The sequence below is a fragment of the Vitis vinifera genome, chromosome 18, assembly GCF_030704535.1.
Source record: "Vitis vinifera cultivar Pinot Noir 40024 chromosome 18, ASM3070453v1".
NCBI lineage: Eukaryota > Viridiplantae > Streptophyta > Magnoliopsida > Vitales > Vitaceae > Vitis > Vitis vinifera.
This window is the reverse complement of record NC_081822.1, coordinates 25585074-25610661: the sequence shown is the minus strand read 5'-3', so window position 1 is coordinate 25610661 and position 25588 is coordinate 25585074. Positions and strand designations below refer to the sequence as shown.

At 32.7% G+C, this 25588-nt stretch overlaps 1 protein-coding gene across 14 annotated transcripts; it reads right to left on the bottom strand.

The window, feature by feature from the left end:
- Positions 1–7351: 7351 nt before the first annotated feature.
- LOC100246262 (disease resistance protein RPV1) lies at positions 7352–25503 on the bottom strand. Of its 14 annotated transcripts, none has more exons than XM_010666886.3 (16): positions 24842–25503; positions 21864–22962; positions 21362–21703; positions 21161–21263; positions 20322–21085; positions 19097–20213; positions 17258–17401; positions 17025–17176; positions 15698–15761; positions 15438–15608; positions 14790–14868; positions 13535–13595; positions 8271–8330; positions 7966–8123; positions 7767–7871; positions 7352–7656 (listed from the first exon to the last, which is right to left on the bottom strand). In XM_010666886.3, exons 1-6 carry the CDS (start codon positions 25324–25326, stop codon positions 19557–19559), a joined length of 3450 nt encoding a protein of 1149 aa, XP_010665188.1. In that variant the 5' UTR covers positions 25327–25503; the 3' UTR covers positions 7352–7656; positions 7767–7871; positions 7966–8123; positions 8271–8330; positions 13535–13595; positions 14790–14868; positions 15438–15608; positions 15698–15761; positions 17025–17176; positions 17258–17401; positions 19097–19556. The 14 variants fall into 14 exon arrangements, with proteins under 14 accessions (XP_010665188.1, XP_010665189.1, XP_059590318.1 ...); XM_010666887.3 differs by having other exon boundaries at positions 13535–13599; positions 24842–25489; XM_059734335.1 differs by having other exon boundaries at positions 13535–13599; positions 15442–15608; positions 24842–25489.
- Positions 25504–25588: the final 85 nt, after the last annotated feature.

Here is a 25588-nt window from a genome sequence, read left to right as displayed (position 1 = left end):
CCTAGGAGAGAGTCGATTACCTCTGGGGCATAGGGCAAGCGCCCAGCTGAGCCGTCTCAACCTCATCTACTGGAGGCTCACTGAAATGCGAGGTTTGACACCGCCCTATTTAGGTTTGTGGAGGACTACTAGTGGTACAAGCAAAAGTTTGCTCATAGGAAAGTAGTTATAGGGAGAAGTATCAATTTCTCCCAACTCCAGCATTTCGGATTTAAAGGACTGTTTAGTAGGATGGGTTGGCTGCCCATGGTGACGGTTTCAGAGCCGATTTTTTTGACATTGGTGCGAGCATTCTATTCGAGGGTGACATATGGCATTGGTGGCCTGATCATTTCCACCGTTAGAGGAGTCGAGATTCGGTTGAACCCGGAGAGCATCTACCGTATTTTTGATATTACTCCAATTAGACTCAAGGTATACGAGTCCAAGATTTGGCCCACTGTGCTGGGTTTCGAGCCTAGATTGGACATTAAGAGGATGTGCAGACTTGCAAACACCCAAGGGATGGACAAACCATTGGTCCACAACTTGACCGTGATTAGCAGAGTACTATACCACATGATTTGCTCTATCCTGTTACCATGAGGTGGACACCAAGACGAGGTCTCCTATTATGAGACATTCCTCGTGGACTCTATTTTGATGGGGAGACGAATTCACTTGGGGTATTTGATGATGATGGACATGATCTCATGTTGCGAGAGCACGACCCGCATACTCTCCTATGGCCGCTTCCTCACTAAAGTGTTCAAGGATGTCTGGGTTGATTTGAACAAAGAGGCATATTTTGAGGCCCTTAGCATTTATGATACATATGATGAGCAGTCTTTGGGGCGAATGAAATTTGAGAAGGCCCTTGATGATTCTTGGATTATGAGAGCAAAGAGACCACCAACATAGGCCCGAGGACAGGGACAGAGACAGGTGCATCCCGAAGTAGAGGAAGAGGCCGAGATACAACAGATGGAGGGTGGAGTAGACCCTTAGAGAGGCTTTCAGTAGAGTGAGCCCGAACTTGACATTCCTCCACTCTAGTCATAAGGTGTTCAGTTTGAGGCCACATTTTCTGAGTCGATGATGTCTAAGTCAACTTACACATCGGGACCATTTTCTCAGCCATCATTCACTAAGCCTCCTCACACAGAGATACCACCTCATCAGACATCTCACGCTCCTGATCATGCGCCTTGGATGGACCTATCTACTCAGATTAGCTCTCTCGACACTCACATGGAGAAGCTTGCAATAGTTAATGATACTTGATTCTACTCCATAGAGTATTGCATGGATCAATATAAGACTGGATTCACCTCTCAGTTTGAGTATTTGCAGTAGAGATTTGAACGTATGGAGGCTCGCATGGATCAACATCAGGCTGCGTTTGAGCATTTCCAACAGAGGATTGAGCGCATTGAGGGTCACCAGGAGAGTCAGCATGAGGAGATGATGACTTACCAACGCTCTGTGTTTCCACCTCCACCTCCTCAGCCTTGATTTCATAGAGACCCCCTTCGTTTTGTTTTTTATGTTGCCAAAAGGGGGAGATATATAGAACCTAAGAGACTTACATGCATATCATTGTCATATCATTTGTTTGGATTGTATATATGATAGACTTACATGTTTCATGTACTTTTGACTTATATATATGATATGTTGTATGTTTCATGACTTCCACTGTTTTTTATTCAAAATTCATTTTCTCTAGCATGTCTTGATTTTCTTGGTTTTAACTTCATAAATTTTGATTGTTTGATCTATGATTGGTTTGAGGGGGAGATTTTTCTTCTCCTAAATAATCAAGGTTTGTCATCATAAAAAAATGGAGATTGTTAGCCCAAAGGTTCTCCTAATCGGGTTTTGATGATAACAAACCATGGTTAAATTACTAATTGATTTGAATTGTAAAGAATCTTAGGTATTAATTTGGAAATTCATCAAATGACCTAATGGATACAAGATCAAGACATTTGGAAGACGTTTAATCATAGGAAACAAATGTAAGATGAATGCATGGGTGCACCTAAGTTTTATATATCATTTCATGCATCTTTGGAAAACTCGATTTATTATTTAAAGTTATAATTTCATTAAAACCGAGTTTTATTAAATATACCTTAGGCAAAACGTTTCAAAATTTGCATATTAATTTACCTAAAGACCTTGCCTAAGTGTTAGAAAAGAAAAGAACAACAAAAGATAAGTTTTCAGGGCCAAAAGGTTGAACCGGTTGAGGCATTGGGCCAATTGGCTCAATCGGCCAGGGTGCTGATCCACCGATTCTCCTTGCCCAATCGAGGTTCGGTCGAACAGTGCTAAAAACACTCTTTCTCATCCAGTAGTCTTCCCTTCCCGATCGAGGTATCCTTTTTCCCAATCGACCTTCGATTGAGGTCCGGTTGAAACAACGGTAACCTACCAAAGCATTAAGTGCTCCAACGGCTAGTGAACCGGTTGACCCCCAGCTTGACCGGTTGAGGCTGCTTTTTGTTTTTCTTGGCTCCCAAGGTTAGAAACCTATAAATTGAGAGCTCTAATTCATTTATGACATAGAGAACACTTGCATTTATTTGTATACTCACTTGTTCTTGCCTTAAAAGCTCTAATTTCTTTCTTAGTGCATTAAATCTTCACTTGCATATCCTTTAGTACACCTTTGTGTTTCATCTTAGCTTTGATTTGTATTTAAGCTGTCATTGAGCTAGGTTGAGGGATTCATTCTTATAAAATTGAGTGTTAAATCTTTCAAGTGAGTTGAATCTTAAAGAGATTGCGTAAGAGCCCATTAGAGCCGGAATCCAAGTGTATAGGAGATTCACGCTTGGTTAAAGCTGCAAGTTAGTGGAACCCTCACTCGGTTAGGAGACTAAGGAGAGTGGACGTAGGCAAGGAAGTGTTGAACCACTATAAAAGCCGAGTTTGAATTCTCTAATTCTATTTCTTTATATTTGCTTCTATCGTGTTTGAATTTGTTGTGTTGACAAAATTTTGAAAAATCCAATTCACCCCCCTCTTAGGTGTTTTTCTCATTTAAGATTAGCCTTTATTTTCTCAAAATCTTATTAGGAAAAATTTTAGTGATGAAAAAAGTACAATATTTTTTTCAATACTTTTGGATGACTACAATGACTTTATTAACCTTTATAACAAAGCACAATGGGACAAAACCTCAATGAAAAGAAAATAATATAGTTTAATAATCAAAATCTTTTTTTGATGTTGCACTAAAAAGGGTTTTATGAATAAGTTTGCTATATTATCACTTTACTTTATTTATTCAACACCAATTTCACCACTTTTTTAAAGCTCATGTGCATTGAAAAGTTTTGTTGAAATGTGTTTGGTTCGATCACCTTTAATATATCCACCTTTGACTTGTGCAACACATGTAGCATTATCTTCATGTAATATTATTAGTTTGTCTTTGATAAAGGATAAGCTATATAACTTTCGAATATGTTAAATCATAAATCTTAACCATACACATTCACAACTTAATTCATGAATTGAGAGATTTTATTTATTTATTTATTTGAGGATATGACACTTTTGGACCAAACAAATCTCCATTGTCTTCACAAGGACAAAATAGACCATTTTTCCACTTTAAGTAATTAGACAACTATTGAAGAGCTTACTAGATGTGTTTTGTCCATATAAAAACGCTTCAAAACTTTTTCAATATATGTTGATTGATAAACCAACATTCTATTTGAAAAATACATAATCTAAGCTAAGACAATTTTATCTTTTCAAGTCTTTCATTTCAAATTCCCTTTTTCAAATAATTAGTTGTTTTTGTTAGCTCTTTAGAGTATCAACAAGATTTAAATTATCTACACTGGTTGTAAAATTGCAAAATCAGTTGTTGATCTCCTAATGAAATTGCATGGGCAAATAAAATTATTTACATATTCTTCCTTTAATAAATATTAACTAAGGTAGTTGTATCACATGCGTTTGGACTGCTTTAGTCTATGTAGGTATCTTTGCAACTTAATTGAGTATATTCTATGATTTTTAGAGTTACTTTCTTTAGATATTTTAAATTCTTCAAGGATGTTCATATATATCTATATTGAACCCATATAATTAGTATGCGATGAGAACTTTGGATTACTTTGTACCCAGTACCTGGATTTAGTTAGGTGTATGATATTATTCGTAGGGCTACTAGATCTTATGCATAATAGAAACAAAGCATATAAAAACCCATTATAAGATCTAGATTATATGTTTAGAATGCTTATCTCAGATTTAGATGTTCCCAAATCAAATTTAGGTGTTCCTAAATCAAATTCTTGTGGTGAAGATTGTCTTTTGATGTTGTGCTAGTCTAAGGTGATCTTGTAAATCCTCATCTTTCATCCAATGACTCTTTCTTGAAGATTAACACTTAGATGGTGGAAGTATGAAGGGTGGAGGTTAGATCTCTCTTTAGAACGTAGGGAGAATGGTGGAAGAAGACTAAAACCTCAACCCTATAAAACATAATTAAAGACTTTCTACTAAGCTTAAATGACTTAAGTCCACTTTGGGCTTAGGTCACTTAATTTAATCTAAAAATGGTTCTAATTGATTAATTAATCTATAAGGACTTCAATTAATTAATTAACCCATTCTAAATATGTCATCCACTAATTCCTATACAGTCTTGCATAATTACCAAAACACCTTTATGCATATAAGTGAACTAAGAGTCAATCCAACTCTTATAAACCGTATCATCAAAGCATATGAGCTTAAATGAGACCTATAAGATAGTATTGACTCCTTCAAAATTTAATTCTAAAGTTAATTCAATATCTCATTAAAGAAAGTCAACTATATACTAATACCTTATGTATATTATAACGAAGACATTAAGAGTTCAAGTTTATGACCTACTATCTGTTGTATATAATATCCTTATGATCTAGTGTCCATAATCTAACAAGGTAAAAAATATCAGTATCTTAAGATTACCTCTACCATCCTTGGGTTATAAATCCTCCTATTGTGTTATCAACTAACATGTCTTATCTTATAAAGAGTTTATGTTAAGTTCCATTTAAGGAATTATTATGGTCATAATTTACTTGTCCCTATTTTTTTAGCTATGAAGTTTGGAATGTTTGAGATTTTAAATAAAAAGATGTGATTTTGTTGTGCGTTATGGTGGTGTTGTTGCAATTCAATTTCAGAGATTGAAAATCCTCTTTTGTCGGGTTTTCTAAAAACTTCTTAGTTTTTAATAAGGTGGAAAGAAATATATATATAATAAGTAAATTATATAATAATTTTTTTTTTCATTTATGGATACTTCCCTTTGTATGGGCTTTGTTCTCATGTTTTATAAATTATATTTCTTATTAGATTGGTATGATGTGTTGGATGTCACTTGGGTATAAAAAGGCTTTTTTAAAACTATTACTTTTATCATAAATATAGGTATGACATAAATACATTACACTTACAATATAAATATATTAATGTTACTATACATTATGACAATAAGTAATGTAGAAAATTTTGAACTTTTTTACGAAGCTAGTAGTTATGGGTTATCATGTTGTATTTGTAGCATGCTCAGTATTATAAACCAATCTTAAAATCAAATTAAGTAGCAATATGAATTAACAACGCTAGTAAACTTTTTTTTTTTTTTAATAAAAATTAGTTAGTAATTTTAATGCATCGAGTCAATAATGGTTATTCAATAAGATATAAATAAACATCTATAAGATTTTTTTTTTTTTATAAAAAGTAAATATTGGTATAATACAAATACACTACACTTAACAACACAAAATTAGTAGTTGTGCGTTATCTTGCTATATCACTACCATACAGTGCGTACTACAAATATCCTTCTTACCACATAAGATATTTTTAATTATTTACGGTTATAATTAATTGGTTTATGTTTTTATTGTAACATTTAGCTCAGTTATAATATTGTGAAATAGAATGATTTTAAAGTTGCTGAAGGAAGGTTTACTTTCCCATAGGTAAATAGAAGTAAATAATTTCATTTATGATAACTTTCATGAAGGAGGGGAAATTGTAACTAGTGAGGATAAGTCAATACAATAAAGGATGGGTAAAGAAAAGGCATATACATTGTTCGGGAGATGTCTTATAATGATTATAGGATTGGATTTGAATATGAAGACATCTATCAAAAACACTATGTTAGTACTAGAGGATGGAAGTGTAAGTATATAATTTGGAGGTTATAGGGAATACTCAAGGGGAAGTCATATAGATAATGATATAGAGTTCGAATTAGAAATAGAAGAAATCTTTATGATGAGATCTTTCACAAAAGATGTATTAACACTAATAGATGAACAATGAGATGTTACTTTAGAGGAATTATGAACAAAACGTAAGGAATCGTCTAGATCTAGAAACCGTGGAAGACTTAGCAAGAGAAAAATTAGGAAGAGAATATAATTTAGAAGTAATAAATGATATATCGGATGGAATTAGGAATAAAAGAGATATATTTAAAGAAGAATTAGTAGACGAAATTATGATGAATACAACTCCACAAGAAACATGATAGACTAGTAGACAAAATAATACTCCAAGATGTATTAATGATGCACAAGGTCATTCACACCCTTCACATAAACCCCGATGGTCAAAACAACCAACTAGCAAACTTTATTTCTTAATTAATAGCGAGATCAAAGTAACATCTTTTTTATAAACAAAAAAAAATCTTAATTTAAATTTGTATGTACATACCATTTTGTTCTTTTTTTATAATATTTTTCATTTTGTAATCATAGTTAGTAACTGTGATTTTAATTTTAAGATGATTATGATTTTAAAAACCATAGTCAACAACTGTGGTTCTAAAACGAAAAAAAGGAAGAAAAAAAATTAACGAAGTAAAAATTCACTAGACTAAAATATTAGATTGGTAGATATTTTGAAAAACAACCAAGATGTGAGACTTTTATTTTATTTTTTAAAAAGAATTATTTTTCCACCAAACTCAATAATATTATTATATCACACCTATATTATATATTTTCATAAAAAAAAAACCTCATTTAATGTGTATTATTGATTATTCATCATTTATCTAAGTTTTATATAAAAATTTTATATTTATTAATCAATTTTCACAAATTTTGTTTTTATTTTTATATAATTTTTCATTAATATCAATATCCTCAATACTTCCATAAAATTCAACCACATTTTTCCATTTATACCCATATTTTCATCATCCTGTGAAGATTAAGAGTGCCTCTTAATTCTCGATGCACTTTCCTTATAAAAATAAAAATACTTGATCGATGATTCTTCGAGAAAAAAAATATATTACATGAAAATAATTTTTTAAAATTTAGAGGATACTTCAACATTTATTTTTAATAATAATCACTCCCAAAAAACACACTAACAATTTTTAAAAATTTGATATCCCACCAAACTCATTGCTAAAGGATATTATATCACACATCACATCACCAAATTCATAACTAGCTTTTTTACAAACACAAATAAAATGCTACTCACTGTTATATCTTACTCACACAAATCCTAAGTTTTAGGCACTGGGGTTGATGCTTCTTCACCATCTTCTTTATGAAACTTCCATACTGAAGCCATGATTGTATTGGTAGTAGAACTTTTAGGTTTCCCAGTTCTCTGCAGCTGCAATATTTATCAAAGGATCCTCCTTAAATGTAAAAATAAAATAATTAAGCTTGTAATAAATGAACATTCAACTCCTTCAACAAGTATATATGGAAATATGAACCTACTCTTTTGCTTGGCGCTGCCTTTGTCTTCACAGTTTTCAAATCGTCTGGTCGGTTCTTCAAGTATTCCTTGAGCTGGTCATCATCCATCACATCGATCATATTGGTCTGATATCATTTCATTGCAAAGAAAGAGTCAGTCACTTACAGAGAGCTGTATATAATGCATTCGTTATAGAAGGGATAAAAAAGAAAGATATACCCATGTAATGAGTTGTTCCACTTCTTTTTCTAAATCCTCTTCTTCTCTATCAGCGAGCTCCTTCTTCTCCTGCCATGAAAGAGCCCTAGTCTCTTCCACTGCCTTCTTTTTCTTCTTGCCTCTGCTCTGGTCACCAGGCATCATTGTGTCCTCCTTGACTATGAAACAATTAATAATGAAGGGCAATTAAGAGATTTAAAAAGAAGGGAGATGTAACGTTCCACCAAAACATACATAGCTAGCAGCCATGCCAAAACCGACATACGTTACAGAAATGGAATCAGCAGACAACACAAGATTCATACCACTCTATCCACAGCGGTTACATTTGTTTTCTTCAGGCTTATGCCCACAACACGTGAGACCTGTATGCATCAAAAGGGAAGGGCAATCTTTCACATGATTCTCTCTTATGTTTACAAAATTCTTATACTTCTATATATATTCAATAAGTTTTTTTAATTATAAGAAAACCTTAATATCTCTATTTTTATTTTATATTTTCATTATTGTTATTACTACAAGAAAACTGAAATTCAATTTTAAAAACATGAAAATAAAAGCTTTACAAAGAACATTTGTATTAGAAATCAATGTTCAAAACATTCCCACAATCAAATACTTGTCCCGCCACGAGAATAAAATTAGGAATTAATATCATAGAAAGCTTTCATAGCATCACATCTTTCGAAGAATTTTTCATAGAATCACAATTTTAGAAGAACCTATCAATTGGTTCTTGATGTCTTGCTTTATAAGTTATGCATACACAAGACAATGACAACATAAATTTGTTGCTAGACTTAGAGCCCGTTTTGTAGTGATTTTAGGAAGCCCTTATAACATTTTTAACACTTGAAAATTTCTATAATTTAAATGTTAGAAAGTATGGAAGCGTTTTCTAAAATCAGTGTCAAACACACTCTTAGAGTGCATTTAACATTGATTTTGGCAAGTGTTTCTAATCTTTCTAATACTTATAAAATAAAAAATTTCTAGTGTTAAAAGGGTTATAAACACTTTCTAAAATCGCTACCAAATGCACTCTTAGAGCGTGTTTGATAGTGATTCTAAGAAGTATTTCTAAACTTTCTAATACTTGAAAGATATAAATTTTTAAGTATTAGAAATATTAGAAGCACTTTCTAAAATCACTGCCAAGCATATTATTATTGTTTTCTTATATACATGCATTTGAATCTTAGGGTTGCCTCTTGAGATGTTATTTGCTTAGTTTCATTCCCTTTTGCCCTTGGCAAAGCCAAGGAAATGAGTCAGATTCTTCAGTGAAATCATCATAGGGGACTACATATAGTGTTGGTTTGACATAAAGAGAAGGGCTATGAGGTAGAGATTGTTGTATTAAGTTTACCAAAGACCTAATAGATGAAAATCTTATGCTATAGAATTTTGTGGAAATTTGATATTTAGATAAATTACTACAATCAACACAAAAGAAAAGCATTAATTTGAAATCAATATTAAAATGAAGATGCTTCAAACTTGAATATGGAATTGAAACTCCTTGAATCGTTAAGCCTGATTTTGAATAACTATCGGTTTTGATCTTGAATTCTGAACTTCTTAGATGATCAACATGAAAAACTTGCATACTTCAAGCACATGCTCTCTTTAAACTTAGACTTTTTGAGATGTGTCATTTGAAAATCTATGATGCCTCTCATATTCGTAGGTGTTGCGGAGGTGACATCTAATGGGATTTTTTTTTAAAAAAAAAAAAATACAATTTTTTTATTTTTAAATATGGCAATTGAAAAAGTATTTCAAATTTGTAGAAAATTTTAAAGCATTAATAGGAAATTTTTAAAGAGATAACTTCAACTTAAATATTAATTCTAGTTGTCTTTTAAAGAAACAACTTTAAATGGAGATTCAGAATTCAATGAAGTGTGATTGAATTTACTTGAAAATAGACCCTATTCAATTTCTTAATTGGATTTGGAGTTAGACAATTCTTCTAAATATTCCTTTATCTTTGTTTTATTAGCTTTAAATTTTGTTTTTTAGTTTATCCTTCATAATTTAGTTCATACGATGCATAATTGAATATTCATTAATAAATTGATTAACATTAACTAGATCTTAAGGAATTCATGCTAACATATGTCTAAGCCGCATAGTTCTTTGAGGAGACAAAAAAACTACTACACTAGTTATTTGTTTATGTTGTAGTGTGTGGCTTATATTTGAGCACAAGACATATGGAGAAAAAGGGGTAAATGTTGGAGTGATGACATTTGCCATTCAAGCTTGGTGAACGATAGGTTGGGGAGGGTGTGGGGGGCAACGCCCCCCGCAGTACTATTCAGGGGTATTTTTGGAATTTTCATTACCTGAGGGTTAATATAAATGCCTTTTTATGTAACCCTAATTTGATACATAGTGAAAGTCCTCTTCTCTATTCCCATGGACGTAGGCAATTTGCCGAACCACGTTAAATCTGCGTGTTTTTCTTTCTCGTTTTCCCTAATTTTCACCACAAATCGTTGCACAGATTTCAACAATTTCTTTTATAATAAAAATCTATTTTAGCTTTGAGCAATGATGAGATAAAATACCATTAGTTTGAGGCCTATTGATCTAATGATTTTAAACTAAAAATCAGTACCAAAGAAAAATGCAAAGCTAGTGATATTTGCACAACATGTGCACAGTGTGGCTTTTGTTTTGATGTCTTTTTGCCCCTTTATTTTGGTGGTATATACATAGAGTGTCAAATTCTCAACTGCCTAAATCAATGCAATATGTATCTCCTCAATTAAATATGACAACAAGCAATACAGGCTTGCCACCACTTCCATGGTTTTGCTGGACTCTATAATGAAAGTCTTTTCTTCATCTTTAGTTAGCCCATTTTCTTCCTGAATCCCGTAACAAGACATCAGGTGGATCGTTGCCATTATCTCCTCATTAAAGAACTTTGGAGGGAAGTATTTTCCAAAGGTGACAGGGGTGATGAGTTTTTGTACCAAGAGGTTAACAACTTGTACTACCTCTTATTTTCTTTCAAGCCTTTTCTTTTCTTTTTATTTAGAATTTGAAGGGTATTTCACTTAGATCACTCCCTTTTAGGAAAGCTAAGCTAAGAAACCTGCTTTTATGAGGTTTTTTTGAACTCACCAACACCCAACCCGCATTATTTGACTTCAACTCATTATCAAAGCTAAGGTGAGGGGGATGCCTTCGTATAACGCTTATATTTTCCTTGCTTAGGTGATTCATATCAAATAGTATTGATACTTGTCCCCAGTGTCATAGATGAACATGCAAAGAAACAAGATTGAGCAACCTAAATGCAATAGTTGCATGGTTTGACTCTATCACTTCCAAGTGAATACTTCCTTGTTTCACAATCATTATGAGTTGCTTTAAGATGAAGCGCTTCTTGACCGGGCGACTAATGATTCAATGGAATTGGTAATACTTAGGATTGTTAACATAGCCCATTCTTCTAGGAATTTACATTCAGGTAATTTGATGACATTTTTGTAAAGCAATTTAGCCAACATGCTAGGCACATTAAAGTTAGGAAAAATGATTTTTTTTTTCTCTTCCATTTCTTTAAAGGTGAACCAATGCCTACCTTCTTCCTCGGTTGGCTTCACTTCCCTTACCTCTTTCTTCTTATCTTGTGTTGAGATTTTGATGGGAGCTGTATTTGTTGTGATTAACTCCGTGATGGGTTTCTTTGAGAACATATCTCTTTTTTCCTATAATTCTCTCCGTTCATTGGTCAATGATAAGGTCTTTTTTGGCACTATGACTGGCTATATTGAGCTATACATCATTCGTTTGAGTAGCCAACTCTTCGAGGGTGCAGGATCATATCTATGGGAGAATGTATAGAAGACCCCATTACATATTTTATATGCATATTTTCACTTACTATACCTTAGATAATCTATCCTTACAATCAAGACTTAAATAATGTCAGGGGTTGATGTAGTCAACGATCGACTCATCTTTCCACTTGTCAAACACATCATGTGTTCAATGTATATAATCCATCACTTGTCAAACCCAAATTTGTTGAGTTGGGGAGTCACAATTTCAATAATTAATTTAGTAATAATTTAGTCCACTAAATTGTTGATGTCTATAATGGGAAAATGAAACTCCCACACCTCGTATCTAGGATTTTTTGTGCTTACTTTTTGGGTGAATTTTTTGTATTCAATTAATTATTATTTCTTCATTCACTCCACCACATGACTATAAAATCTAGAAAACAGATCGATAAAGATGAAAGCCATATTAAGTTTCCTCTTTCCTCTCTTCTTTTCTCTCTAGATTTGCCTTAGATGATGCACTTATCAAGAGGTAGGAAAATGTAACTAAAGCAAGGGTCCAAGCGATAGAGTTTGATGAAAAACTAGAGATATGAAAAAATAACTTACAAAGAATACTGTAATGAAAGAGCACAATTTCGAATCATCAAAGATAGTAGCTAGATGCATTGCATTGAGTGTAGAAGATTTGTTAGGTGAGATTTTTCCAAAGGCGTGGGCTAATCAAACGAAAAAAATAAATAAATAAAATAACCGAAAAAAGGACTGATGTATCCAATAGTGTAGTATAATTTCCATATGGAACTAGTAAAAACGGGTTCCATGTTAGCAAAACCCATGGGTAAGCCATATTAAAAGTTCTATTCGTTTATGAGAAGGATGGCTTTTCTTTGAATATAACAGTATTCTCATTATTCGTAGAAAACTAGCCTCTAAATATATATCCTAATGTTGTACTATATATAATGGCTATAAGTCATTTTATTCATGCTTGATTTTAGCCACTACATTCTCCATTGGTTTTGGTATATTGAATTGGAAGGCACAAGATCGGTGCCTTGGAGATAGGGGAGATAAGTTGATACAAGATCATTGCCATTTTCTTGTCTCGCTGCAATATTTTGACTCATTTTGCACACTAATAATTAAAAATTGGAAATTCATCATCCTTGAACTTTCCATACAATGCAATGTGGAAATTTAGAGACATGGATGGCTATGGTTGGTGACAATGTGTATATGCCTAACTCACTAACTAGTGATGGCAATCAATCACCCCATTCTATTTATTTAGATCTATTCTCATTTCCACCAATAAATAAATAAATAAATAAGTGGGGAGGAGTAGGGTGGGATATGTGTAAAAAATTCCCATAAATACCCACTCCAACCCATTTGTTTAATTTTTTTTTTAAATTCTTTAATTTTTATAAGTTTCAATTTTTTTTTAAAATTTGCTTACTTTTATAATTTTAAATTCTATTAAAAATAAATATAATTTATAAATAAGTAAGTATTATAAATATTTATAATTTATTTTTATATAAAAGTAATATTTTATATATGATAAAAATATTGGAAAATAAAAAACAAGTCAACTAAAATAATTTTTATTTAATATTATATATAATCGAAATGGGGTAGGATAAGATAAAGTTATACCTAAACTTGTTTAGGGTTTTAAACAATTTCTCAAACTCCTAAAACATATTTATATTTATCCTCAATCCGTCTCATTAGGATAAGGGTGAGGCATGTACCTGATAAAATCCGTCCCGCTCCATCCTTACTAATAGCCTTAAATTGTCACATTCCCTCGCCCTGCCTCAAAAAATGAAAGGAGAAAGAAAAAAAATCATGCTCTTCGCATTTGGATATCGCTCTAAATAAATCAAGTAAAGACAATAGAACTCATAGGTTTAACCTTATATCCCATTTCTTTCATTGGCTACAAAACAAAGGCTAATAAGTTTCCTACTAAAATGTCATTGTAATTTGAACAAGAGATCAAAAGACATGAACTGTTAAAACTAAGATTGATACCACATAACATAAAGTTCTATCTCATAACTCATTTTCCAATGTGTGAAGATTTAGTTTGCACATACTTTGATTTTCCATTAGGTTGTGAAGAAACTAATTAAAAGAAGAAAAGCAAAAACTCGACTCAAAATAACCTTCAAGTCGAGTCTATAACAAAACAATGATTTCTACAAAAATGGTACTATGTTCATAGATGCGACAATCACACAAGAAATTCAAGCATTAACTAGAAAAGTAGTATAGCATGCGTTTAGATAAGAAGTGAAGTAAATTAATACATTCAAATGCAACTGAATTGTTTAACTCAAAAAACAACATCATTCCTAAGAATTAATATTTTCACTTTTACTTTCCTTTCCTCCAATTTCTCAACAAACAAATAAAGGATTAAAAAACTAGAAATTCAAAGCAATCTTGCCCTTGAGGTATGGCTCAAGTGATAAAGGGATGGGAAGGGTTTTGGGAGGTTCTAGGTTCAAGTCCCAATGGGGACAAAAAATTTACCTATAAAAAAAATTAAAAATTAAAAATTAAAGCAATCTCTATTCTAAATTTAAAAAAAAAAAAAAAAAAGGATCCTTATCATATTAAGGGGGAAAAAAATACAAAACTTTGAAAATTCTAGCTCAATTTTCATTCAAAAGAAAAAAATTTATGAAATAGAGAATATCTAGAAAAAAAAAAAGGGCAATTTAAGAAAAAAAATTCCAGAAATGAGGAAATATAACAAAGAATAAACATCAAGAACCATAAGAAACCATTTAACAAGGATAAACCAGTTACTTTCTAAACTTCATCATTAGTAAGCTTTAAATCGACCTTTATACACACTAATAAATGGTGAAGATACTACTATTGCTAATCTAATCATTATGGAGTGTACTAATTTCATAAATAGGGTACATTGCACTGCGAATTTCTATTAATTAGACAGCAGCTAGGAAGCTAGCTTCTCCTAAGTTACAACGTTACCTGTAGAAGAGCTGGTCTGTCCTTGCTCACACATTCAACTGATACTTGCAAGCAAAATGCCTGGAAACCAACATCAGATCTGCAAGTGTATTTGATGACTAATTACTGCAGATAGATAAAAATAAAATAAAATAAAATAAAAATAAAAAATCCTCTTGGAGAGGAGAACAACAGGCAATGACTATGACAAAAGAAAAGAATCCCCTATTTATTTTCCTATTATAAGCATCATAAGTGATTTAGGGTGAATACAATTTACAATCATATGGTTTACTGAGAAAGGAATGATAAGAATAATGCATTAATGGTTGACATTATAATTGATCTGACCAAGAGAAATATGCTTATTGATCACACTTAGTTGAAGAACGATGCCATAAACCAATTCAGGTTTGCCAAGGTAATGGCCTAGTGGGGTCTTAGCCATTCTCATTACAAGATGCTTGGTTTGTCCTCTTAACACTCCATATTATATTTGAAATAATTTTTCTCTGAAACAAACAATGAAATGACTGGGGAGCTTCAAAAGCTGTTAACAGAAACCATACAAGTTTCAAGAGATTCAAAACCCATTCCAAGAAGGGTCCCAACAAAGTTGAGCAAAAGCAATTAAGCTTGGATCAGACAGAAAGGTGCTGAACAACTGACCAACCATAGTAAAATAAATTGTCACCACAACGTTGTGCATTGTTCATGACAGTAATGATTGATATCCTATGGGGCCATCCACATGCGAACAAGCTCCAACCTTCCACTTGATATACAGCATACCAAAATTAAAAGGGTTATTCTCATCTCCAGAACTCCACCATGGTTTATCTGTAGAAGAATTAACACTTGGGTTTCGTAGGAACTTTAACGAATAAATGTAACATATAAGAAAACATGAGAAGTAGCACCGACTCTACCTTCATGAACAATCTCTATTACTTAAGGCCAATACCGGAGGCCACTTACACGTACACTTTTCAACTGCAAGTAACAAATGAAGTAGTAAATGGTGAAGTTGCAATTTTTCTCATTCAACAGAGCAACTAAGAAGATAGGGTCTTTTCAAGGTCAATATAAGTAGCAAATGAACAGATAGGATATTATCTCTGTTAATCTTCTAGGGAAGTAGCTTGGGACTGAGATAAAGAATCTGAATGCATTCTATTCTAGGCTGATGTATGTTATAATAGTTACAAAAGCTCAAATTGCTTTCTGTTGGAAGTTGTACATCAGCATTTAGCTACCTCTTCCTGCATACCACTTAAATCTAAAACTTCAAGGAGTGTACATCAATTCATGCAAAGACAGACCATCGCCCTAGATAAATTTTTCATGTTAGTATTAAGGGGGAAAATATGAAAATCAGGGAATCAAGAAATCCAGCATTCATCAGAATTTCATGCAGTTGTGCAGACTTGCTAATATTTATCTTAAAGAAGCTTGGATGAATGCAGAATTTATCTCAAAACAACATTATAATGTCATCTGATTTACTTTCTGGTCAACAATCTAAGTAGCAAATGAGCAGATAGGATATTATCTATGTTAATCTTCTGGGGAAATAGCTTGGGACTGAGATAAAGAATCTGAATTCGTACTATACTAGGCTGATGTATGTTATAGACCATTGCCTGAGATGATTTTTCATGTTAGTTTTAAGGGAGGAAATACAAAAATCAGGGAATCAAGAAATCCAGCATCCATCAGAATTTCATGCAGTTGTGCAGACTTGCTAATATTTATCTCAAAGAAGCTCCGATGATCGTGGAATTTATCTCAAAACAACAATATGATGTTATCAGATTTACTTTCTGGTAAAAAATCTACAATATGGCGTCTGCAATAAATTCTTCTGAATGCTCTCTGTACAAGCCAATCAATATTAAAGATTTGAAATATTTCTTGAGATGCACATAAATGAGTGACAATTACAGAGTTGACATTTAAGCAAAGCCCATGAAAGTTTCTGTGTCTGGCATTTTTCAAGAGAATACAGAAAATTTTAAGCAGGCCCATCAGTATGGTTTGTCTTAAAATATGATGGTAAAAGCATGAAGCACTGGCAATTCATCTTAATATGGTATCTCACTACATCACCCCACTAATTTGCTACAGGAAAGTCCAAATCCTGGGAATCAATTAAACATATAGTAAAATTAAATCAGCACTTAATGGAAGGCATAATAAGGACAGTTGGTGACTTATACTTCAAGCAGGAAGACATAAGAAACACAAGATATTTACCAAGGGAAATGCAAGCTCCAGTGACATATGCTTTGTCAAATGCTTCTGCATCTATTTCATCAGTATCACCAATCTAATCACCAACACCTTTGTCCCCATTTTTGATAATTTCGGGGATCTGAGACCGAATCCAATATAGAGATGGATGAACCCTATAACAAAACATGTTTATCAAGTTGAAAATCCAGTGAGAGTAAGTTCACCAGTTGACTCATTTGTATCAATAACATTACCTGCTCCACATCATCAATCAGGCCTCACATATTGCAAATAAAAATGTGTATTGAAGGATATCAAGCCTAGACACGATCACCTCCCACTCATTCTGTAGTAAGGAAGGTAGGCTCCCACATACTCAGAAATATCAAGCTCCTGCACTAAAAAATTGGACCAACTAAATTTAATGACTGAAATATGAAGCTCCAATACTAAATTTAGGGCTGTTAAGAGAACAAAGGTTAGGTAATGGCACAAACAAGAGATGCGACCTAATGCCCATACATTACATATAAATATGTGAACCTGTTACGTAAGTCCTGTATGAACATCAACAAAGGCAACAAACCATTGAAAGTGCTAGCTAGGCAAGTCAAGTTACCACCAAAATGATAAGCAGCCATTATGAACAGCCAATCTATATATTCTTTAACTCAATTAAGTCATGTATCAGCCTCATTTGAATCTCACACTCCTATAAATGTAGATGGCTTCATTTTATGCAACTTCTTCAGATAATCTATGACTTCTTCTACAAAATTACCCTCTTTAAGATATATCATAATAATAATATATATTCTCTTCTTCATGAAACATTATAGCTCCTATATCTCCAACACCTTTTATTGTCACCATTAAGTCGCCTGTAAGCTGTTCTGAAGATGAAAGATTTTAGAAGAACCATAAATAATGAGACATAACTAAAAGCATTTAAAAAGGTTTTTAAGACATCATATTCTTCAGTAGTCTAAGTTACAGAATATGTTCATAATTTTACTAATTAATTTTACCTCTAACTTAACCATCTAGTCACACATAAATGAGTCGCCACAGAATTTGACAAAATAGCAAATGTTCACCAAGCACACAATGTAGAATCGCAATGAAAACAACATCAAGACTAGGAAACATGGACCACAAACTCCTTTCTGACCTAAACCATTAGATTGGTACCAAGCTATTGCACCCTCACATTACAAAACGTGGCACTATCTAATATATATAGAGGTTTGAACCATGATTCCAAATTCAGTGTGAGGAGCGGAAAGAGATGAAATAAACATAGCTTTTTATAATTCAAAGCCTTGTTAGCTTGGATCACTTCCCATACTTTCAACAGCAGTAGTGTTATGGCTAAATTTTGAGTTATGGTTAGAATGATATAAAATTAGTCTCTTCATCCAATGAGGTTCAATTGTCTTTGGACAAGAGATAGACATTTTAAAACAAGAAGAAAAATGTTAGGCCACTCCTATAAGTGAATTTGATTCACAAGGTTAAATCAGTATTGTAGATCTTGCAGCCAAAACAGAGCAGTTTCTGATTTATGGTTTTCAAACTTCATGTTACCTTTCATTTTTTTTTTTTTTTTTTTGTGTGTTTTTATTTACACTACTTTTCTAGAAACTAAATTCAAATGGCTTTATGACTTATAATTAAAAATACAAATCGGAAAGCCGATAGATCAAAGGGTGAAAAACAATCCCAAGAGTGGCTCATCAGCACCCTAAGATTTGTCCTACTTTTTGGGCAGTAACATGTCCATTAAGTATACTCAAGAAACAAAAAGGTAGATTTGCTCATTTTTTTACAAAAGTGATATTGAAAAACCTGTAATACCATATAAGTTTTGCAATTTGAAGGGTCATAATTTTTAGTGAATATGGGTCATGAAAGTGATACACAATGAATGATAAAATACTTTCAGATAAAAAAGATGTATAGAGAAGTCTTTTTAGATATCTTTTATCTTGGAAAAAAACAAACTAAAAAGAAAAGAATGATAAAAATGATAAAAAAAATTTAATCCATCATGAATCACTTTTCCATATAAACTTGAGAAAAAGGAGGCTTACCAACAAAGATAGAGTTGAAAGCTTGACATCAGTAATTGACATTATTGTCTTCCACAGCATATGCATTCAATAATGTTAAAAAGAAGATTCAACCACCTAGGCATATGGTTCTGTTCATCATCTTTCATGCCAGGATCATTACCATTCGTGTATTGCATTATCATCACAACTTCTCCGATCATTAACATTCACATCCTCTACTGTTGATCTTTGGTCACCCAAATTCTCTTGAGAATCCGATAGGGGTATCTAATGGAGAAAAAATTATTGGTGATATTATTGAATTTCAAAAATTTCAAGAAAAGGGCCAAACTGATACAAAGATAGCCATTCGAGAGGCTATCACTCTCCCACCAGACTCACAGAACAGCCAGCTCCAAACTAATTCCATCTTTTTCCTATTTAAGCTATACCAGCCCGTACCAAGACTGTTACACAGCCTGTATTAAGACTGTTACAACTAACTGCCAGGTGGCAGTACACTTTTCCTACCTCTTCTGGAATACATATAACGTATAAGAGGCCTACTAGAATCATTGTGTTGTATCAGTGTAGGACGGTTATACTCATCATTTTTGGCATATATGAGCTGCATCCCACACTTCTCCACTTTCATCGGCATACCATTGAAGTAACCATGAAATGAAGCCTTCAAGCGCCCCCACTTATTGGAGTGATACTTTTCCTCAATGGCAAACTTTGGATAATACAACACCCACACTTGACCTGATGCACCATCATTTTCACAGCATTCACACAAGGATGATAAGGACGGATAAATCGAGAATGCAGATTGATCACCATGGAAAGTCAAATTACAATGTAAACTACAAGGAGATTGATCTTCATCCTTAGATTTGCTATCAAATTTATAGGCAGATCCATTCCCAGATTGGTCATCAGGAGGAACATAAGCCGAGCATAAAGCAAATCCCAAGAAGTCCTTGTCCTCATACCAATCCTGAGGAAGATCTATAGTTACATGATTTCCCATATTCTCACCCATTATCCACTCTGGAATTCCACTAATTCCAGGAAAAAAAATACTGACTCCCTCTTCAAAATAGGAGTAAGAATCATCTAAATATAATTGAAATGAACTACCACATACCAAATCCTGCCGAAAAAGAAAAAAAAAAGAAAGGAAAAAACAAAAGAAAAAAATAAGTAGCATGAAAATCCATTAATGCCTGCATAAAAAGGACCTGTGCCATGAAAATCATACCTGAAACTCTGAAAATGATGATGGTAAAAATGACGATGGACCTGATAAAGTAAAATGTGAATTGTGTGCATCTAAAAATTGTAGAGTTGATGGAAGCTCTGAAATTTGTTGAAGGTTCCTGCAGTGACTCAACCCAAGGGCTTTCAGCTTAGAAAGTTGACTGATGCTAGCAGGTATGCTACTAAAATCATTCCAGCTCAGATCTAATACTTTCAATGATGATAGTTGACAAACTTCACTAGGAATTTCTCCGTCCATTAGATTGCAATGATTTAGGTACAGTTCTTCCAACGATGATAGGTGACAAATATGAATGAGGATCCCTTTGTCAATTACATTGCTTCTGCCCAACTTTAATTCTTTCAATGAGTTCAACAAATTATTGCTCTGGATTACTCCTTGTGTTAGATTTGACTCACTTAGATATAATTCTCTTAAGGAGCATAAACCTGACACAGAAGGCAGTTGACAATTGAGACCGTGTAAAGAAAGCGTCTCTAAACGTTTCAAGCTCTTCAAATCCTCAGGCAACTTTTCAAGCTTCGAACAGCAGCTAAAACTGAGAAATTTAAGAGCCGTCAAATTAAAAATACTTTGAGGGACAGTTATGAGGTTATCACACCATTCTAAACTCAAGTACTCAAGTCCTTTCAGGTGTTCGATTGATGATGGTAAGTTTAGTATAGCTGTATAATTTAAGTAAAGCTGTCTTAGATTTTCCATATTACCCATGTTTTCCGGAAGAGTCTCAAGGTTTATGCACCCTATCAAAATCAAGAAAAAGAAGTTAGTTAATAACCCTAATATTTCATGGGGTGAATCAAAAGTAAACCTACAACCTTTAAGAGTTAGTATCTCCAAATTTGGTACACTTGAGGGGTTTGGAATTTTGTTGAGATGCTGACAATGACTAAGATCGATGACCTTTAACTTTTCAAGAAGCTGCAACAAAGAGAAACTTTCTTAATAAAAATTAATTTAAATGAAATGAGCTTTAAAATCCATGAAAAGTAAAAAAAATAACTAAATAATAATAATACCTCTGTTTCCCAAAGTTGCTTTATGTTGCTACACCGCAAGTTGAGTTCTACCAAATTCTCTGCATAAAAATTTGATGGTAAAGATTCCATAGGGTATCCATCCCAATGGAGATATCTCAACTCTTGAGAAGGAAACTCAAAGTCCCTACAAAAGTGTTCTTGAGAAAGGAGCACTTTAGAAGGTTCCACAGGCGTCAAGGAGTTTACAATAGAATCATACTTAGCATCTCGATGGACTTTGAGTAATCTAAGCATCTTCATCCTTTTGAAAGCTTTAGTAGTAAATTGCAACTGTTTTGACGTTGACATATCTAGAAATATCCCTTCGATTGCTTTTGTCCCCTAAAAAATAAAAGCCAATAATAAGCAAAACCAAAAACTTATAAAAGCTTACAAATATAATACAATATGTAACTTCTCAACAAAAAAAAAAAAAATTCACTGAAGATTACAGATATTCCAATAAAATCCAAGTGAGTTCATGTATTTAGCTCTTACATACCGTATTTCTTGTTAATACATGAAAGACATCCTTAGGCTCCCACAATCTACTCCATTTGCCAGGCTCTTTAGGATATTGTTCACGAACAATATGCCAACCCATCTGTTGAATCAAATCATGCATATGTATCTTATTGTCTAAAATGGTTATAAGAGACCTATCACATAGAACGCTGAATCCGCTCTCTGCATATAAATCACAACCATCTAATATTCTTGAAACAAAATCTTTGTCTTGCCCTTTAAAGAAGCATGCAATATCTAGGAATATCTCTCCTTGTGTACGATCTAATCCATTATAACTTATTTTCAGCACATTCTGAATATCTTGGACTGGTTCTCTTTCCAACTTATGTAATTCACTTTTCCATTGATTTGGTGTCCTCTCACATAAGTGAGAACCCAAAACTCGAAGAACTAATGGGAGGCCTTTAGCATACTTTACTATATGGTTCGAGAGATCTTCATAATCTTCTTGGTGACAATTTGGTTTAAAGGCATACAGGCTGAAGAGTTGAAGAGCTTCTTCAGAATTTAGTTCTTCAATCTCATGATATGGTTTATCCGCTCCATACGCATCCAGTGGATGCCTATCTCTAGTTGTTATGAGGATTCTACTTCCACGGACAAAGCAATCACGCTTCCCCACCAAATTTTCTACTTGTTTGCAATTATCTACGTCATCGAGAACAACAAGAACTCTTTTTAAGGAGAGCACTTTCTTTATCGCATCCATTCCTTCGTGAACATTACTTATTTGCTGATTTTTTCTCTTTCGGATGTCATCAAGGAGTTGTTGTTGTAACCGAAGTAGACCAACATCATCTTTGGAGTTCTCCCTAACATTTGCAAGAAATGAAACACCCTCAAATTTATATGAGATCACATTATAAAGAGCTTTGGCGATGGTAGTCTTACCGATTCCACCAATTCCACAAATCCCAACCACGAGAACATTATTCAAATCAATGTTTATCAAAGATCTAAGTTTTTTCAAACGAATGCTCATTCCAACTATGTTTTCGCCGACATGTAAACTCTTAGGATTCAATCTTGTAATGATGTTATTAGTAATGTCGTCAATAACATCGGACTCATACCTGCCAATGATAAAGTACAATAAAACATGCCTTGAATTAGAATCAGCAACAAGAGATAAAAAATGTGAAGTAAATTCTATGATGCTTGGTGTCATCACAACCAAATTAGAAGCAAACAAAATATAAGTTACTAAAAGGGAATAATCCCCGTTAAACAGAATATAAAATATTACTAAAAGGGATTAATCCCCATTTATTACTTATATTTAAGTTCACTTGACACATAAATGCAAGAGAATTAAAGAGTCTTTGCATGATTTATATTATCTTAATTATGCTTCTCAATTGTTTGGAAGGTTCAAACTGAAGTTAGCCTATGTAGGATATCTACCATTTCCTTGTAACTAAATCTATTATAGTGTTAATTAATGGGCTTTGGTAGACTACTACAGGTTTTCCTAATGTCAAGTACCTCCATCTATGCTTCCCAATTGAATAATGTATTCATTGCTTAGAGCATAAATTATGAATGTCTTCCATGATCACATCTTTCTTTTACCATTTATTTCACAAACAAGTTGCTTTATGATTTCCCTTTTGAATTCTGTTTGTCTCTTATGATTTCCCTTTTGAATTCTGTTTGTCTCTGTGTAACTTATCAAAAAAAAAAAAAATTCTGTTTGTCTCTGTGTTCTTTCAACTTACCAATTGGTATGTAAGTCTCAGGCATTGGCTCTTCCACATTTTCTCAAATGGCATAGAGTACAATTATAAGGGAAGTTAATATCATGCTTCCCACTAGTTGATGAAAAACCCAGAATCAGGTGGAAAACAATCGATTTGAGAAGAATGCTTTTAGTTAAAGGAAAAAGATCAGGCTTTGGCGCTTTTATTTCTAGGAAACACAGGATAATTGAGACTGGTTATTAATCATTTTATTCATTATGAGAACAATTAGAGAGAAAAAAAAAACCTATTTTAGAAGGATATGTAGGTGGCAGTAATAGTCCATGGACCTTCTATGGAAAAATGGGTTTTGATGTACTAATTTAAATCAGTTTTATTTCCATCTATTTAAAATTATTTTAAAATATATGCACTATTTCATAAGTCACATATTTATTTTTTTAAATGATCTTTTACTTGTCATGATAATAACACCAATGGACAATTTTTTTAAACCGATTAGAATAAGAAATTGAAAAATAGAATTAAAATTTAAAAATTTTAAAACTAAAAATATAAAAATAAAATATTAACTTTTACTCTGTTAAATGATATTAATAAAAAAATATAGATATCGAAAAAGAGTTAGAAATACAAGGAAAATTAATATTTTATTTTTAAAATTTTTAAGTTTTTGGGTTTTAATTGTATTTAATTTTTAAATATTTTAGTTTTAATTATATTTTTAATTTTTAAAATTTCATGTGAACTAATAAAATTTTTCTTCAATTTTATTTCAAGAAAATGAGAAAATGGGTGCATTTATATAATACGGTATTTAAAATAATTATTAATAAAGAATTAGAGATATTTTATTTATCACTTGAGAGAATTTTTTCAAAATGATCTGTATCTAATGTTATATAATAAAAAATTATAATATATTTATTTGTAAAATATTTTAATCAAACTAAAATAAAAAATTAATTTTTTTGATAATTTTATTAATATTATCGAATAAAAAGATAATTTTAAAAATAAATATCTTACTTATGAAAAAATATATGTATTTTAAAATATTTTTACATAACCAAATGTAAAATTGATTTATAAAAATTGATGTTTTTTTCTTATATATTTTTAAATTAGTGAATCAAAACCGCTTTTCCCCTTCTATGTACCTCAAAAATTATAACTTTAGACATTCTCCTTATTGATACAAGTAAAAAATAAACTAATTAAAAGGAAAGCGATGAGGGGAAATTATAGTTACTGATTATCAAGCAGACGCCAGCCAGATAGATTGCTTGTTTCTGTCAAGGCAGTCCTCCACTTCTGTATCTTCTCCCTTTTCTTCAGATCAGCATCCTTTTCATGATCTGCAAATGCCTCTCCATAACTCCCCATTTGCTTCCGCACATGGGAAGGATCCACATGGTAGAAAACTGGCAGAACTATTTGTTCCCTTTCTGTCCTACACTCGATGATCTTGACCAGTTCGTCCAAACACCATCTAGATTGGGCATAGTTTTCTGAGAAAACCACAATAGAAATCCGTGATTGCTCAATAGCTTTGAGGAGTCCTGGAGCAATCACATCTCCTCTCTCAAGCTCTTCGTCATCTCTAAAGGTGCGTACGTCATTCTTTCTCAGTTCGGAGTAGAGGTGATCAGTGAAGTGGTAGCGGGTGTCTGCTCCCCTAAAATTTAAGAAAACATCATAAATCCCTACATGGGTTGAAGTAGAGGCTGAAGCCATGATTTGATTTTCTTTTTCTGCCACTATTGAAATAGAGGCCAGGAAGAAGTAGTGCACCCTCAATATTGAGCAGGCCTAGAAGAAAGAAGGCGGTCTTTGGGCGATGAGTGGCTTGGGTGGCTTTTCAAGGAATCTTGATGATTTTGCCAAAGGGAAAAGGGTTACAGTGAAGACAATACTGATTCCTTTTTTTTAAAGATAAATATACAATCCTTACGTAATGTCTCTTTTGCAATAACTAAATTTTTAATTGGCTGAAATG